The 18,518-nt window shown below is 42.5% G+C and overlaps 1 protein-coding gene across 2 annotated transcripts in view; it reads left to right on the top strand.

Moving 5' to 3' along the window:
* GCNT2 (glucosaminyl (N-acetyl) transferase 2 (I blood group)) overlaps positions 1-18,518 on the top strand; it is an 82,914-nt gene that overhangs the window by 49,097 nt on the left and 15,299 nt on the right. Inside the window, exon 1 of one of the 2 annotated variants that reach the window (XM_077886061.1) lies at positions 34-1,169. The exons of the other annotated variant lie outside the window; for it this stretch is intronic. Coding sequence (XP_077742187.1) covers positions 245-1,169 — 925 coding nt within the window. The 5' untranslated portion in view covers positions 34-244. Of the gene's footprint in view, positions 1-33; positions 1,170-18,518 lie in introns of those variants that run through there. 2 annotated transcript variants of the gene reach the window in all.

The raw sequence follows: 18,518 nt of genomic DNA, 5'->3' as shown, positions 1-18,518 counted from the left end.
CGGGTCGGAGGCGCGGGCGGCGGGGGTTCGGCACCCGGGGCGGGCGAGTGGCGCGGCCGCCGCAGCATCCCCCGGGCCGTCCGCGCCCCGGAGCGTGGAGGCCGCTGCCCCGCTGGCCCGCAGGCCCCGTGGGAGGAGTCGGTGCCGCCCCTCCACCGTCGCGGCCCGGACCCCGGCCCCGGCCACCTCTCCTCAGCCCCTGGAGACAGAGGTCCCCCCCCCCGCCCCCGAGGAAGTGAAAAGCATGAACTTTTGGAGGTGCTGCCTTTTCGCTCTCGCCCTGCTCAGCGCGCTCATCCTGCTGATGGTCTATCACAGCCAGTTGCACCTGCCGCGGAGCTTGGGGAAGCCGAGTGGCCCCGGCCCGAGGCACGTGAGGCTGCGCGCCTGCGAGGTCGCCCTCGAAGGGAAGGCGGCTTTCCTGTGGGCCAACACCTTGCCGTCGCCCGTGGGCAGCGTCCCCTGTAAGGACTACCTGCTCCAGAGCCACTACATCACCAGCCCCCTGTCGGAGGAGGAGGTGGCTTTCCCTTTGGCTTATGTCATGGTCATCCACAAGAACTTCGAGACCTTCGAAAGGCTCTTCAGGGCCGTCTACATGCCCCAGAATGTCTACTGCGTGCACGTGGATGAGAAAGCCGCGGCCAAGTTTAAGGAATCTGTGCGGCAGCTGCTGAGCTGCTTCCCCAACGCCTTCCTGGCCTCGAGGATGGAGCCCGTGGTCTACGGGGGCATCTCCAGGCTCCAGGCCGACCTGAACTGCCTCAAGGACCTCGCGGCCTCCCAGGTGCCCTGGAAGTACGCCATCAACACGTGTGGCCAGGATTTCCCCCTGAAGACCAACAAGGAGATCGTCCGGCATCTGAAGGGTTTTAAAGGGAAAAACATCACCCCCGGGGTGCTGCCCCCCAGTCACGCCGTCAAGCGGACGAAATTCGTGCACCGGGAGCACATAGGCAAGGATGGCTCTTTTGTGAAAAACACCAATGTTTTGAAGACCTCGCCTCCACATCAGATGACCATCTACTTTGGCACTGCCTACGTGGCCCTCACCAGAGAGTTTGTCGACTTTATCTTTCATGACAAGAGGGCCATTGATCTACTCCACTGGTCCAAAGATACCTACAGCCCCGATGAACATTTCTGGGTGACACTTAACAGGATTCCAGGTATGTGCCAATTTCCGTTGCCGGTTTTTCTTATTCACAGATTGGGCGCACTGGCATTCAGCTCTTCCAGAGAGAACAGACTCATCTGAAGTTATTTGATGGAAAAATTGTAATGCTTAGAAAACTGTTAGTCTAAGTTGCTACTTAGTGACAGTTTTTTTTTTTTTAAGATTTTATTTATTCATCAGAGACACAGAGAGTGAGAGAGAGAGGCAGAGACACAGGCAGAGGGAGAAGCAGGCTCCACGCAGGGAGCCCGATGTGGGACTCGATCCCGGGACTCCGGGATCATGCCCTGGGCTGAAGGCAGGTGCTCAACCGCTGAGCCACCCAGGGATCCCATTTAGTGACAGTTTAATGCCAACTGTGTTGTCTTGCAACTATGTTCAGTATAGCGATGGAAGAAGTATGCAGAGCTACAGGAGCTCTGGCAAAGCTGTCTCTGATCATGTATCGTGTAGCTCACTCTTTTTGTCTTTTTAAAGTTTTTTTTTTAAAGATTTTATGTATTTATTCATGAGAGACAGAGAGAGATGCAGAGACATAGGCAGAGGGAGAAACGGGCTCCCTGCAGGGAGTCTGATATGGACTCGATCCCAGGACCCCCGGGCCAAAGGCAGATTCTCAACCCCTGAGCCACCCCAGGCCTCCCTGTTTGTCTTTTTTTTTAACTGAGGTATAATTGACATACACCAGCTCAGTCTTGTGAACAAATGCTTTTCACAGCCCTTGATAAGCACGGCTACAACATGATGAAATTGATTTTTAATAAGCCTTCTAGAATTTATGGGTCGAAATAGGTAGTGTTTCTTTCAGAGCACGTTGACGCAGTATCACATTAATCCTCAAAGTCATTGCTCAAAGTTGGTGGGGCTGTTTTTAGAAATCTGTGACTCTTTGGAAGTTGATAAATTATCTCTTCAGTTAAATGTCTCTAATCTAAGACCTCATCAAATACTCAGGTCTCAACCGACTGGGTTCAACAAAAACAGTCTGATATCTCGTTGTCGAGAAGAATGGGTAAAATGAGTTGGAATATACAGAGTTGATCCAAAGGAAATTCCCAATTTCGAAGTCACAGATTATTGGAAATTCCACCCGGCAGTCTCTTGGTTTCATATACTGTGAAGTTTTTCCCATTGTTCATGATCGTTTGGAAGGGGGTCCAAGGTATATACTAGGCAACTGAAGGCAGGAAACAGCACCAGATTCCCTCTTCGATTCAGGACTGAGCTTCTTTTCAAAATTTTGTTTTCTGTGTGTTGTCTAAGAACACCAGTGTGGCCTGCAGCACCTGTTCCTGGTGATGTCCCAATAAACGAGTTTCTGTTGTTGTGACAGCAAGGCTGTGTGTAGGTGGCCCTGTGCCTGCCAATATGTGCAATAACTCCCTGCTTGTACATGTAGTATTATTATCATGGGCACATTTGAGTGCAGTTTGAAGCTACCTTCATATCTGAAAGTGGATTCACAGCGGTGCCTCTTTTCTCAATAACTCAGCATTCCTAAGAGCCAAATTGGAGTGGGGGTCACAAAAATCTATTCAGGGCAGAAAGAGGGTGGGCCAGGTGACGAGGAACAGAGACGTATGCTCTCCCATGGGCCACTGAATTGTCAGATCGCAAAGACTTGTAGGAACAGGAGTAAACCAACATTTATCACAGTGTAGTAAGTGTTCATTCTTATTATTTACAAACGACTATTTCAAACCCATGTCAATAGGCTGTAGGTGGCATCTGATATATCTGATATAGTCTTGGTTGATCCAGTTTGCTCCAGATGCAGGCTCTACATCATTTCTTCAAGGATGAGAAGTAATCATTGTTACCCTCATGTAGAGAGAGGAAGAAAAGGAGGCTTAGAGAGATTGAACTAACATGCTCATCTTTACACGGCTTGCCCAAGCAAAGCTGGGATCTAATCCTGGATTTGTGTGACCTGAAGCTTGAATTTGCACCAGGAAAGGAAGGAATAGTCACTTCTTTTTTCCTATATCTAAAGCAAGTTCCCTGCTGAATCCCAGAAAGGAGACAGGGTGAGGAGCGCGGCAGGGCAAGGGGTTGTGGGGAAACAGGGGAACTTAGCTCTCCCTTCACTTTCCAGCAAACTTTTGCTGGAAAGAAGGTTCGCTGGAATATGAAGTGCTAGTGTGTGTGTGTGTGTGTGTGTGTGTGTGTGTGCGCGTGTGCGTGTAGGAACACAGTGAACATGCTGTGGCGTAGCAGGGCCCTGTGCTAGCTGGAGTCATGGGAAGGTGGCCTTCCTGCAACTGCTCACTAACCCCACACAGGCTGCTGTGCCAGCCTCCTCGGTCCCCATCTGGAACAGGCTTTGGTCTGGCTCTTCCTTCTGTGAGCCTGTGGAACTGGGGGGTGTTTTTCTGTTAATGTTCTTAGAAAAGGCTGGCGAGGGGAGAAGCAGCCAGGCTGACTTTGAACCTAATCACTGGGTGGAGCATCTTGAGGACTATGTCTTTTTTTTTTTTTTTTAAGATTTTATTTATTTATTTTTCACGAGAGACACACAAACACACACAGAGGCAGAGACACAGGCAGAGAGACAAGCAGGCTCCTCGCAGGGAGCCCGATGTGGGCCTCGATCCCGGGACACTGATGACACCCTGAGCCGAAGGCAGATGCTCAACCGCAGAGCCACCAAGGCATCCTGAGGACTTTGTCTTTACAATGAAGAGAGGTCCTCTTTTTTTTTTTTTTTAAGATTTTTTTTAAACATTATATTTATTTATTTGACACACAGAGAGAGCACAAGCCGGGGGAGCAGCAGGCAGAAGGAGAGGGAGAAGCGGGCTCCCCTCCGAGCAGGGAGCCCCATGCAGGGCTCACTCCCAGGATCCTGAGATCATGATCTGAGCCAAAGGCAGACACTTAACTGACTGAGCCACCCAGGTGCCCCAAGATTGTTTTTTGTTTTAAGTAATCTGTACACCCAATGTGGGGTTTGAACTCCCAACCCTGAGATCAAGATTCACCTGCTCTACCGACTGAGCCTGCCAGGCCCCTCTTGTATGTAAACAATGTTTACATACACTGTTTTTAAGTTTACTACAAAAATACACAGAAAAAGAAAATTGATCTTTATTTTAGGTGCCCAATTGTGAGAAACAAAAGACTACCAAATGTGTTCTTTATTTACATAGATCATATGTGGATATTTAAGGAGCTAATTTTAATTTAAATGCTCAAGTTTTTCTTATTTTGAAGCATTTTATAATCTGGACCCAAACAATTTTGTGGGACAAAGGCACCAGGGATCTTTGCTTCCCAGACCCCAACAATGCTGAGTGCATAGAACTCTCAGGCCAGTAAAATACGTGTTGTTTCCTTACTTAAAACGTTACAGTGACTTTTCATTATCTTGAGGATCACGTTGAAATTCATATTTTGACATGACCTCCATGACCTGACTCCTCCTCCCTTTGCTACCTTCATTTCTTTTTACTTGATGCCTTGGACTTTATGTTCCAAGAGACTTCTTGGCTCCACACACTTTTGCAATTTTCACTTAATTTAGGGCTGAGGGATGGTGGCCTTTTGTGATGTCCTCTCTGGAATATATCCCTCCTGCCATCTCTGCCTGACTCTGATTCATCCTTTATAACCCACCTTGGATGGCACTTATGGAAACCATCTCCAATCACTCACTTCCTAAATGGTTGGTACCCCAACTCTGGGTTCTTCTGCTCAATGTCTCTGCTGCCAGCATTGGATTATAATTTCATGCTAAGTGAATCTCTCCTCTGCCCTACACCCTCAGTGTTTGAGTTCCTTAAGGGCTAGAAATAGGACAACCGTCCTTGTCTTCCCCATCACTACCCCATACTACCACCCATCCTGATTTGAGGAAATGGAGCTTGCTGGGTGTCTGTGGGTTAGGTTTGGAGAGGGGCTGGATAGGTAGGAGAAGATTGGAAGGATGTATAGAAGGGTCCTGTATCTGGGTGAGATGGGGTTAATTTTTGATAGGAAGGATTTAGAGAAACAGGAGATAAGATACTGCTTGGAGGTATAATTCCAAAATAGCTAAATCCCTCAAGTGATACCAGTAAAGAGAAAGATAAAGGTATCAGGTAGACCTTTAGAACTGGCAAGTCCCAGAGTTCCAACTGGAAAGTTCATAGGGCAAAGTTCCTCCTTAAAAAAATCTGGTTATCAGGTAGCCACTCCGAGGGGGGGGGGGGGGGGGCCATCATGCAATTGCATCTGATTCCAAGAGAAAGCACTGGCACCCTATGTGGGCGCCTCCAGTTAGTTCCTACCTTCCCTGCACCTGGTTTGTGTTTCTCCCACCACCTGGCACCCATCCAAGCCCGCTGTTAGTATTTATTTCTGGCCCACTCACCATTCATGCAGTGGGCTTCTACTGTCTTATTTGGATCTAGGCTGCATCTCAGCTACTGGATTAGGAAAAAAAAAAAAAAAAAAGCCAAAACAAAACAACCAACCCAGAATATAAGGAAATGAAAGGTTAGGAAAAGACAACAATAGAAAGAAACTTGAAACATTTCTCCAGGTGTAGCTCCCAGCAAATGTAAACACTGAGCCATTGAGAAGGTATGTGTTCTCTAGGAAAGGTTACCAGGCCCTTAAATCTGGGCGGGGCTGGATCAGTCCCAGTCTTTTTCAAAGTATGCATTGTGCTCTCTGTACATCAGCCTAAATTTAGAAATCAGTTTCTAGAACCACAAAGGGTGCATTCAGTCATGCCGGTTGTACCAATGATGGAGAATGAGAACAAATTGATGGACTAGTGGAATCGAGTCTCAATGTCATTAGAACAGTCAGGTCTACCATAAAGCTGATTTTGTGAATGGGGCCGGATGTCAATTCACCCTGGTACTTCTTTTGTCAATATGGAGATCAATTCCAGTTGAAGGAGAAATTATATAAAACAACAACTTCCGCGGGTTCCTATCTATTTAACAGAGTTTTAATATGATACCACTTTGGGGGCACCTTGCTAGCTCAGTCAGTTAAGCATCTGACTCTTGATTTCTGCTCAGAGTCATGAGATGGAGCCTTGTGTCAGGCTGGGTGTGGAGCCTGGTTTTTTGTTTTTGTTTTTTTTTTTAATTTTTATTTATTTATGATAGTCACAGAGAGAGAGAGAGAGAGAGGCAGAGACACAGACAGAGGGAGAAGCAGGCTCCATGCACCCGGAGCCCGATGTGGGACTCGATCCCGGGTCTCCAGGATTGCGCCCTGGGCCAAAGGCAGGCGCCAAACCACTGCGCCACCCAGGGATCCCTGGAGCCTGTTTTAAGACTGTCTCCCTCTCGCTCTGTGCACACCCTCTGCCCCCCACCGTGCACGCATGCACACTCTCTCTCTCAAAAAAAAATATTTAAAAGAATAAAAAATAAATGATACCACTTTGTATAGCCAGATAATACTAATTACACATAATACATTTGTGCATCATTTAAAAAATATTGTATCAGTGATTTGGGCCTTTGGGCTTTTTATTCCACCATTAGAAAAGAGCTTTAGAAAAAAAAAAGAAAGAAAGAAAGAAAGAAAGAAAGAAAGAAAGAAAGAAAGAAAGAAAGAAAGAAAAGAGCTCTAGGCTCTTCTCAGGTCAGTAATTTGGGGAAGATTTATAATTTACAATTCATCCTGGCTCTTGAGTACCTAGACTGATGAGTTTATATCATAAAATGGTAAGTTCCTGGTAGAGAAACTTTAGGCAGTTTGCCTGCTATTACATAATTAAGCTCTGCTGAAACTGTAGACAGTTGAAAGATCATTTATGATGCCTCCAGCCATTGGCTGTGCTGTAATATTTGAATCATCTTTACTGGGGAATCTGTGCCCAAACATTCTTTGCTCCCCACCCCTGTGAAGGAAATAATCCGGAAACAACTGCTCTTAATTAGCTTTTAATTCCTAATCTCCAGAACAACATTATGCAAGACAGAAGAAATTGGATTACAGTATATATGAAGATTTAATTAAATATAAATACCATTATGATTGGTAAACATTCACAGAGCTTAACATGACTTGAATCCTGGCAGAAAGGATTAATGGAGCTACCACTTCAGAACTGGCAAGACCATTTTTCCAACATTCTTTCATTGTCATCATTGTCTACTAATTGTATAAGATATTTTCTAGAAGCAGTAGTTGCCCTTTTTAAAAACAAAAACATAAAATGTCATTTCAATGACTCTTGAAGCAATCCAATAAAATATTTTGTGTGTCAAAGCCCTCATAGATGTATAGTATTATAATGTCAACATTATCTAACAGAAATATGTCTATTTCTCTGAACCACTACCACCACTACATCTCTTCTACCCCCTTTGAGTCCACGTGGTACTATGAAAAAGGCTTCAGAATGTGATGAGCACTGGGTATTATACTATATGTTGGCAAATTGAATTTAAATTAAAAAAAATGAGACAGAGGGTTAAAACAGGAAAAGAAAGAAAAGAAGTAAAGGGCTTCAGAGCCAGACAAAGTTTAAGTCCTGGCTCCCATTTTGCTAACTATGTGGTATTGGCTTTGATGTATGCTACCTCTCAGTTTACCCACTGATGGGAATAATAAACAGCACTTGGTTCCCAAAGAAGTTCTAAGTATTAAGTGACATAATGTGTATGGTGCCATGGTTCCCGGGCAGAGCCCCAGCATCCACTGTAGGGCCTGTAGAAACACAGATTGTTGGGCCCTCCCCTCAAAGAGTTTCTGATTCAGCAGGTCTGCAGCAAGCCCCAGAATCTGCATTTCTAACAAGCTCTGGGTGATACTGATGCTTCCTGTCTAGGAAGCATGCTTGGAGAACTGCGGATATCAACCATCTTTTCCAGAGATTGGCCCATTTATAGATTTGCAGCAACTCTTGTTTCTGTTGATTTCCATCAGAGACTCTCCTTGACTGAGAAAAGGCAGCCACCAGGAAAAAGGAAACAGCTTGTGTAAAGAAAAGCTTGATGGAAAAAAAAAAAAAAAAAAAAGAAAAGCTTGATGGTGTTGGTTGCATGTAGAGGATGTCGTAAAAGTAGTGCGTAAAGGGCTAATTGGGAAGTGTTCATACTGAGTAAATATCTTCTGGGCTCAGGAATGGGGCAAACCTGCTGATGGATTTTAGCTCTGTCCTTATTAGCTTTGTGACCACAGGTAACTCTAACCTCAAACGCCTCACCTGTACCGTCCTGATAACAACAACTATTTAATAAGTTGTTCTGAGAGGGGCATCTGGTTGGCCCAGTTGGTAGATGTGTGACTCTTGGTCTCAGGATCATGAGTTTGAGCCCCACGTTGGGTGCAGAGAGTACTTAAATAAAATAAAACATAACCATAAAAATAAAAAATAAGTAGTTCTGAGAATTAAATGAAAAAGCTGAGTGTCAAGTGACAGGATAAGTGTTTATCCTCTTAATAATATGAATATATATAAAGAAAACCTTAATGTGGCCTAGAGTTCCTAAACCAACAAGGTGTTAAAATTAATGTAAATATCTTTTTACTATAAAAGGATGTCTAAAAAAATAAAAATAATAATAAAAAAAGGATGTCTACACTATGGCTCCACCACCATGTACAAGTGGATATAGATAAACCCAAAGAAAAGGAGGAGGAAGTAGAAGAAAATGTAAGCAGTTTAACATGTTGGGATGGGTACTTAATCTTTCTAACTTTGTTTTCCCTTAATGTCATCGGCATAATTTTTGAAACTACTAAAACAGCTCACTTCATCCTCACACGAATACTGCCAAGTGTATATTTATCTATGAGAAGTGGTTCCTTAAAAATCCAAAGGGTTTCGGTAGTGTCTTTGAGACTTTATTTTTGTGATCACATCAGGTGAAAGGAACAGGAATCGGGATTAGTAGGTTGTTTTGTTTTCTGACAGCATATGGTGAACCAGACGGGCCTTACAGAGATATTTGTTTAGAACATAATATAATTTCTTAGAAAAGGAAATCAGCACAGCCAGGACACAAAAGAAATGTGAGCTTTTTCGCAATCATTCAATACAGGTTTTTGCTGGCGCAGCCACATCCTTCCCATTTTGGGTGTTCAACTTCCTCAAAGTGAAAACAAACTTTGCCCCTCCTAGCTACTTACACAGGGATAATTTATGAGTTCCAGTACCAAATTCACCAACACGCAACAACACCATAACCCCCTTGTGCCCATCAGTCAGTTTCTACAACTACCAATATACTGCACAAACTCAAAGCCGGAAAACAAAATCTATGAAAAATCGTTGAATTGATTCTAATATTCAGAAATGAGTAGCTTCCTCTTTTCAAAGGAAAGATAAAATTCCAATATAAAGTTCCTAAGGAAATATAAAATATGCTTTCTACATATCCCATAATAATGATTTCCTGAAAAGTGAAAATCTTTTTATCCAGCCTAATCTTATAGGATATATGACATCAACCAGACTGTGTTTTTGTCTTCCTTTTTTTTTTTTTTTTTTAAATGAACAAAGCCGAATCTACAGACTCTTTAAGCCTTTAGCCTTTACAAGCAAGAGTCAGAATAATGCTTGTTAATATTTCTCTTCTCTTGGCCTTCCTCTTCCTGCCCGGGAAAATGGGAGGACGATGTTACTAAAAGTAGTAAACCGATTTAGTGGGATAGACTGTTCATGTGCAGTGTTTTGTGATACTTTTGTTCCTCTCTTGCTACTACTGAATATCCACTTCCTCTATTTAGGGGGCGGAAAAGGACAAATAGATAGTCTTCCTATTTTAGGAGTCTCTGTATGTTTGACCGTGGAAATAACACAAGGATCTTTTGCTGTCAGCTACATATGAATGTATTTTCCATTATCACTTGTTCTCATAGAATTCAATTAAACTCCCCCACCCAACCCACCAAAAAATATATATGTGTAGAATAATGCATTTCACAGCAGTGGCTCTGACTTGCTACTATTTCTTTTCAAAGATGTTTGTAAAAGAGCCAGAAGAATCTCTGGGTAGCTCTAACAGTGAGAGTTTTAGATGACTCCCAAGGACACTCAAGAATCAGAACAGCAGGGGCACCTGGTTGGCTCAGTCCCTGAAGCCTCTGACTCTTGATTTTTGGTTCAGGTCATGATCTCAGGGCTGTGGGATCCAGGCCCAAGTAGGGCTCCCAGCTCAGCAGGGAGTCTGCTTAAGATTCTCTCTCTCCCTCCCTATCTTCCCCTCCCACCCCTCATTCTCTCACCCCCCTGAAGTAAATAAATACATCTTAAAAAAAAAAAAAGAATTAGAATAGCAGTGTGTGGACTTTGAGTTTTTAAACACTTCACACCACACACCTAAAAACAGCAGAATACTAAAGAAATGGACAAGTGTCATGAGCCTGGTGTGAATGTTTCATTTTCCTTTTTACAAGTTCTTCAAACTCCAGCCACTGGACCATGTAAGAAGGGCACATTTCTTCTTGTTTCTGGAGAGTACTTTCTGGGCACACCCATAAATACTGAGCTAGGCAGAGCCGCGAGGCCCTCTGGAGCCAGACTGCGTGGCTTCAAATGCAGTTTTGCAGATTCCTACTGTATACAATTTGAGACAAATGATATAATCACTTGAATCTCAGTTTCTGTGTTTGTAAAATGGGACGATAATCGTACCTACCATTGTCAGTGAATTATGTGCAGTAATACTTATCAGTTGCCAAAAATGGTGCTTGGTGCCTGGTAAGTATTAATAACTGTGAGGTTTTTTTATTTTGGTTTTGTTTCTTTATTCCACCCAGTTGTCCTCATTAAGAGACATCAGGTACTGGAAAAATGCAAGTTTTCCATGATGCAGAGGCTTCTGAAATTACTACAAAGGATCTGGACGATTTTCTAGAACTCAGAATCAGCTTGAATTTCCCCCTCCCCTCAGCTTCCAATACTACTGTTCCGTGTGGGTAAATAAGAGGAACAGAGTAACTGATGGTAGGACACTGGTTAGTGAGAGTGCTTGTCTCACGTGCATCATGGGTAGGTGCGCAAACTCGTGCTTAGGGGCAAAGAAACACAGGTGAACAACAACAATCCTACATCAATGTTGACATCTTGACTTGTGAGGATACCTGCAACTTACAGATGCATTGAATCTCCTCTCTCTGCCCCAAGTGAAAAAAAAAAGCACTATTGTCTCCTCTAGAATGAGGTGCCCCCTGAAATAAGGTGTCTCAGTAAGGGACATTTGGTCCATCTCCCTGTCAACTTCCATCCATTGAGTTGTGTGTGTGTTTGTGGTGTGTGCATGTATGTGTTGGAACCTCCTGGGGACATTTTATATTGTGAAGTGATTAAGCTATTTAATTGTGTATCTGTATTTTGGAATGGGATTATTTCTTCATTAAAAAATGTTCTTAAAAACACTAAAAAACAAATAAGGACACGTGCCGAATGAAAGAGGCTTGGCCTCATTGACCTTCAGAGTCCTCCAGTGGTCCACATGGAATTGAGAACCGGGGTAGAATGAAGTATGTGGGTCCCCTTCCCTCAAAAGAGAGGGGACTCAAATCATGGCTTCTTCTATCTTGTGATGTTGGACAAATCCCTTCAACTCTTCATACTTCATTTCCTTAACCAGAGCATGATACCGCTAATCTCATGGTAGTGATGGGAAAGGAGCCATGTGTTGAAAGACATAAATAAAGTAGTAACTCTTACCTGTACCATAACTCTAGAACTAGTAACTTATAACTCCAGTCGTAGCTCTAAAGCCTGGAATGCCCCTCCTGACACACAAAAGAAGGTACTCACTGAATGTGGTTTTGGTTTTGGTTTTGGTTTAAATGGACCATACTAGAAAGAGTAAAGAACATGGAACAGTGACTTCACGAAAAACAAGATGACTTTGTGTAATTTCATTCTGGAGTTGGAAGGGATATTGCCATCATTTAGGCTTAGAGAAACCAAGCCCAGGAAGGTGACCTGCGTTAGCAGCTGAAGTGAGTCTTGAAGATGGGACTTCCAAGTCATAATACAATGGTCTGTCCATTTAGTGGTTCTCACAATTTCTCTCTGAAATTCTCTAGATTTTGGAGCAAAAAGGCTGTAACATTTTGATATATATGTTATCTAAGATAGATGTTAATGGTCAGATTCTATAAACGTGTTCGGAATTCATCAAAAAATAATACTAATTTTTCTCAAGTGAAAAATTTTGTTACACTACAAAATGGAGTTTTTATTTTTTTCATTTAAATTTAATTTGCCAATATAGTATAACACCCAGTGCTGATCACATCACGTGTCCTCCTTAATGCCCGTTACCCAGTTACCCTGTATCCTCCCACCCCTCCACAGCCACTCCCAATTTGTTTCCCAGAGTCAAGAGTCTCTCCTGGTTTATCTCCCTCTCTGATTTTCCCCTTTTAGTTTCAGCCCCACATGGGGCTTGCTGCTTAGTGGGGAGTTTGCTTCTCCCTTTCCCTCTGCCTAACACTCCCTCTGCTTGTGTGCTCTCTCACTGATAAACAAATAAATAAAATCTTTTTAAAAAACCCTCAAAAACAAATAGGCTTTGTGTTAGGTGATATTGCCCTACCAAAGGCAATATGGGTATTTTGAGCATTTTCAAGGTGGGCTAGACTATGCATTGATGTTCCGTAGGTTAGGTGTATTAAATGTATTTTCAACTTGATATTTTCCTTTTTCTTAACTTTAAAAAAGATTTTATTTATTTATTTGAGAGAGAGTGAGAGAGAGCATGAACAGGGGGGATAGGGAGAAACAGACTCCCCACTGAGTGAGAAGCCCGATGTGGGACTTGATTCCAGAACCCCAGGATCATGACCTGAGCCAAAGGCAGATACTTAACTGACTGAGCCACCCAGACGCCCTTCAGCTTGATATTTTCCATTTAGAGTGGGTTTATTGGGACTTAATCCAATAATAACAAACTTAATTTGTAACATCACAAACTTAATTGGAAGAATATATGAATAACAAAAGCTATTTCACTTTTATTCCAGAAACAAGTGACTCACAAAACTTCCATTGTGAGTCCTTTCAGTCAGCATACGAGGACATCATAACGAGCAAGTCACAACATCCCAATATGATCTCTTACCAGAACTCATTTGGTGGGGTGCCTGGCTGGCCCAGTAGGTAGAAGATGCAACTCTTAATCTCTTAATCTCAGGGTTGTTCGTTCAAGCCTCCCATTGGGTGTGGAGCCTACTTAAAAAACAAACCAACAAAAAAACTCATATAGAAGATTTGTCTAGATTTGTAGGTGGCTTGAGTTTATCTTTTACTATAAATTGAACGATGTATTAGTTATTGGTCTTGATCTAAATATGTCCGTAAGTCAGAGTTTCTAAAATATTGAAATAATTAACATAGAAATCAAGTACTTAAAAATCAGGGCCTCGAAAACTGAAAGCTGGACACTCAAAATGGGCACTGTGATCCCAAGGGTGACCCTGGGCAGAGGAAAGGGGGCAGGCAAGGAACCAAAGGGGCCAATGTTCCTTTGAAGTCTGATCTTTTATTTTACAAATTTGTAAGAATATCACATTCCTTCACATCAATAACATTCCTAAACTTTTTACTGAAATATTACATATACATAAAACTGCACTTATTGGAATTGATCACTGAATTTTCAAGCTGATCCTTACCTGAGTAACCCGCACAAGAATATATGTTACAGCTAGCACTCCAGGAAACCCTTCCAGGCACTTCCAAGAGTGACAGCCATCCCCACCCCTTAAATGACTTTTGCCTGTCTTTGTGTTGTTATGTAACTTCGAATTGTAGCCCAGTGCTTCTTATCCAAATGTTCAGGTTCAATAGATGTTTCCAGAAGAAATGCTAGGCCTGTCCTGTGACTTTCTGTATTTCTAAAAACTGCTGCAGAATAGGGGTTGCAGGAAAGGGGATGGAGGGTGGGGGATACCCACATACCCGGGGCACATCCCAAGACTCTTCCTCCCATGTTTCTTCTCTTTTGAAAGTTTATTTAGATGTTTCTCATATTTGCAGAAGAAGACTGTAAACAGAAGAACTACTTCTCCAGTTCTGTATAAAAGATGGCTTGCTATAGATAGGCACTTAGTTTCCAGAATTAGCAACCTTTATATATACCCCGGTACATGCAGCAACAAATGGAACTTACCACTGACCTTTAACTCCTTTGGACCTGTCTTGGGTTGAAAATAGGGATTAAAATTAGACAAGTCTTAATGCCAGCATGATTTTTTATTTGGCTGCTTTTACATGGAATTAGAAGGAATGTTTTACAATTTACGATAAATTCTTGATTTACGTCCAACTGGTTGTAGCCTGGTCCTTGTTTTGAAGGTGAAGGAGGTAGTGTTTCCTGGACAAGATGAAAATTTGTCTAATGGATTTGTTAAGAACCTTTTCCCAGACAACAAATGAAGTAGTACAGGGCATGCTATGCTCTGGTGACTCCAATAGAGAGCAACCCTGACATGAAATCCTTTATCGTGTAATGGAGTGAGAAGAGGTCTATCTGGTGAATGCTTTTATTTGAAAGAGTCACATAAAATTTAGGAAATGCCACTTGAAGGGCAAATAACTTTTTAAAAAAATTTTTTTATTGGAGTTCAATTTGCCAACATATAGCATAACACCCAGTGCTCATCCCGCTAAGTGGAAGGGCAAATAACTTAATTGAAGCTGCAAATATCTATTTGTTTAAATCACAGAGAAAATGATAGTACTTGATGTTTATATGTTGCAAGTCACAACAGAATCTCTCATTTCTAGAATCTATCAAAACTTAAGTCCTAAGGAAACAGTTTTTTGAATTGATAAACCTATGAAAGTGGTAAATGTGTACATAAGGACTGTCCAGACTCATTTATAAAGAACCCTAACCCATTTCTCTCTCTCTCTCTCTCTCTCTCTCTCTCTCTCTCCTCTCCCTCTCTCTCTCTTTTTAAGGCCTGCTATCGGATGTGGCTTATGAGCTGCCAGTCTCTTTTTTAAGAGAGAGAGAGTGAGAGAAAGCATGCATGTGAGCAGAGGAGGGGCAGAGAGAGGGAGAAAGAGAAAGATTGAATCTTAAGCAGGCTCCACACTCAGCAGTGTAGAGCCCATCTCAGGGCTTGAACTCATGACCTTAAGATCATGACCTGAGCTGAAATCAAGAATTGGACGCTTAACTGACTGAGCCACCCAGGTGCCTGCCCCAGCACCCCATGGTAAAAGCCACTTGTGAAAGGTTATTTGCAATCTATATCCAATATAGGTTAGTCAACTAGTTAATAGCTGTGTTGAAGTCTTAAGGTGACATGGAAGTATTTATTTGTCTAAGAAGATGCTTTATGAAATGCTTTTTTTAAAAAAATTCCAGTATAGTTAACATAGAGTGCTGTATTAATTTCAGGTGTACAATATAGTGATTCAACACTGCCATACATCACCCTGTTTCTTGGTTTCTCTCTCTCTTTTTGCCCATTTTTTTTTGTTTCTGAAATTCCACGTATGAGTGAAATCATATGGTATTTGTCCTTCTCTGACTGATGTATTTTACTAAGCATAATATCCTCTAGCTCCATCCATATAGTTTCAAATGGTAAGATTTCATTCTTTTTTTAAAGATTTATTTATTTATTTATTTATTCATGATATACAGAGAGAGAGAGGCAGAGACACAGGATGAGGGAGAAGCAGGCCCATGCCGGGAGCCTGACGCGGGACTCGATCCCGGGACTCCAGGATCGCGCCCTGGACCAAAGGCAGGTGCTAAACTGCTGAGCCACCCAGGGATCCCCCAAGATTTCATTCTTTTTTATAGCTAAGTAATATGCCACATCTTTATCCATTCATTTATTGATGGACACTTGTTGGGCTGCTTTCATAATTTGACTATTGTGAATTATGTTGCTAGAAATAGCAGGGTATTTTTGTGGGTTTCCGGTAAATAGCCAGTAAGTAGCACAATTACTGGATCATAGGGTAGTTCTATTTTTAACTTTTTGAGGAACCTCCATACTTCTCCACAATGGCTGCACCAGTTTGCGTTACCAACAGTGCATGAGGGTTCCTTTTTCTCCACATCCTTAACACTTGTTTCTTATGAAATTGTGTTTTCTCAATGATTGTTATCTGTAGGTGTAAGATTTTGTAACATTTTGGTTTCTTTTTTTAACTTTCATTTTTGTTCTTTGTACTTTTATGCATTATTTGAACCCATTCTAATAACCAGGGTTCAGTTTTTCACAAATTAATGAGTAATATTTTTCGGAAAAGAAAAAGAAAAGATTCACCAGGCGGATGTGCCACAAAGCTTGACACTGGCTAATTTGGGGGAGCTGGAAAATAAACAACTGGTCTCTTTGAACTTTTCTGTGCTTTTACAATCCCTAAAACTTAAAATTGCTTTATCTGGTGAAAAATGAAATCGCTCCTTACTGAGGCACAATGGTTGGTATTTGAGAAGCTAAAAAGTATTATCCTTACGAAGAGATGTTCAATAAAATATTCTGTGAAGAACAAGTGTTCTCCACTCTAGCTATGCATTAAAATAATATGGGCATTTTCAAAAACACCAGTATCTGGACCTTACCCCTGACCAGCGAAGATGGAAGACCAATTCAGGAATTCCCAAAAGGGTGGCAGGACAGCCCAGTGTGTGTGGACAGTGATGCACGGTGAGGTGAGCAGCGTGAAAGATGAGGTCTAGAAACCGAGTATTACAAACTACATGTTGACAGGGCCGGATAGACAATATGAGTGAGTGGAGCATGGTGGGGGACCAGGGTGGTAGGAGATTTCCTGGCTTCTTAAAGCCCCAGAGAATTGTTGTCAAGGGACACTGGCAGTCCAAACTTCTGTGGGGAACCTTCTGGTTTTTTTCAGTGTTCAACCTCCACTTCTACGAGGGTTGAACCAAATAGGCCTGCGATCGGATGTGGCTTATGAGCTGCCAGTCTGCTGTGTGTAGTCTAGGGACAGGATCGAAACAATCGTTTTGTTGTCATGGTCAGTATTTCGATATCTTCCTGGCCAGATGCGAATGATAGCATCGAACTAATGGTCCCAGATAGGATTTCGGTTTTGAGGAGCTAGCTGGGGCTGGCTGCTTGACTAGGGACAGTCTGAAGCAAAAAAGTTAAAAATACCAGTTGAGAGTCAAGCTTTTGAGGAAGGAGATAAATGTCACACTGGGTCCAGGGGTGGGGGGGTGGGGGGGGCAGAAGCAGCCCTGTAAAATGAGTAATTGTGTAAGGAGTCAGAATTCTTGTAAGACGTAGAATGGGGGTACCCAGAGGAGAGGTTTGGGTTGATGGCAAGTCTGAATGTGCTTTCATTTGTTGGGGGATGAGTGGTTGGTGGGTAAGCATCTCAGAGTGGCTTGAAGAAACACACGGGCCGGAGGTTCAAAGTACTCCTGCATCCCTCACTAAAAGAGGAGGGCACAAGGTCAACGCTGATTATAGAAAAAGCCATGTAGTGGCATCGCCAATGAAGTGGACAGAGTAGAGGCAATCATAATTCTCTTGGTGAGAGATCTCAAGGCCCTGAATTAGGACAGCGCCAGCAAAGGGAATCATCACTGTTATAAGCCACGTAGAGTTTAAAGAACCCCTGGTCCATTGGAAATCAGTTGGGGGCTCCCTTACTGCACCAAATGGCCAAGTCTTGGCTGGAAGGGATTCACTAGTGGAGTGGATTTGGGTTCATTGGGAAGGTGAAGGATTTTGAAAACTGTCACATGGTTTAGTGGAGGAAAGAAAGGCAAGTTGACAGCCTGTTAGCCTGGAAGTAGTGAAACTGAAGGTCTTCACCGTCTTAGAAAAATGTGCCATAATTAAAAGGGTATTTCACAAGATGTAAAGGTGATAAGCAGCCAAAGAGAAAAGTAGGCAGAGGGTCAATGGGTCAAGGTCAGCCTTTAGGTCAGGATTGTAGTGAAACGTGAACTGCTCTGGGTCAAAGATTTCCCACCTTCCTACTTGTGTCACTGACCTTCTCTGTTCTTCACTCTCCAGGAAAGACGAATATAGGTGTCTGAGGTGCTAGTAGAAATATTAATAAATATAAGCCCTTCTGGTTACAGTAGGGCCAAAGGCTCCAAGAACATCTCATTCATAGCTTTACCCTCAACATCTAGTCTAGAACACAAGAAACATTCAAGAAAACTGAATAACTGGGTAATTGATCTTGAAAAAAAAAATCAGTAAGTTATTTAGTACGTCCACACGCCTGGGCAATTCACTTAAGTTTCCTAGGCTCTAGTTTTCACGGCATGCCAATGAGAAGGAATATGTTAAAATATTAGAGCATATTAAAATGTCTAAAATCCCTTCAAGTCTAAAATTCTGGGGTTTTCTTCCTTTACTCATTTCATCTTTTCCTTTTACAACCAAAGAAGAATCAATTTGTTGACAATAACTGGAGGTG

This window comes from Canis aureus, chromosome 37 (genome assembly GCF_053574225.1).
Source record: "Canis aureus isolate CA01 chromosome 37, VMU_Caureus_v.1.0, whole genome shotgun sequence".
NCBI classification, from domain to species: domain Eukaryota; kingdom Metazoa; phylum Chordata; class Mammalia; order Carnivora; family Canidae; genus Canis; species Canis aureus.
Note: the sequence above shows the minus strand (reverse complement) of the source record. Positions and strands in the feature narration are given on the sequence as shown.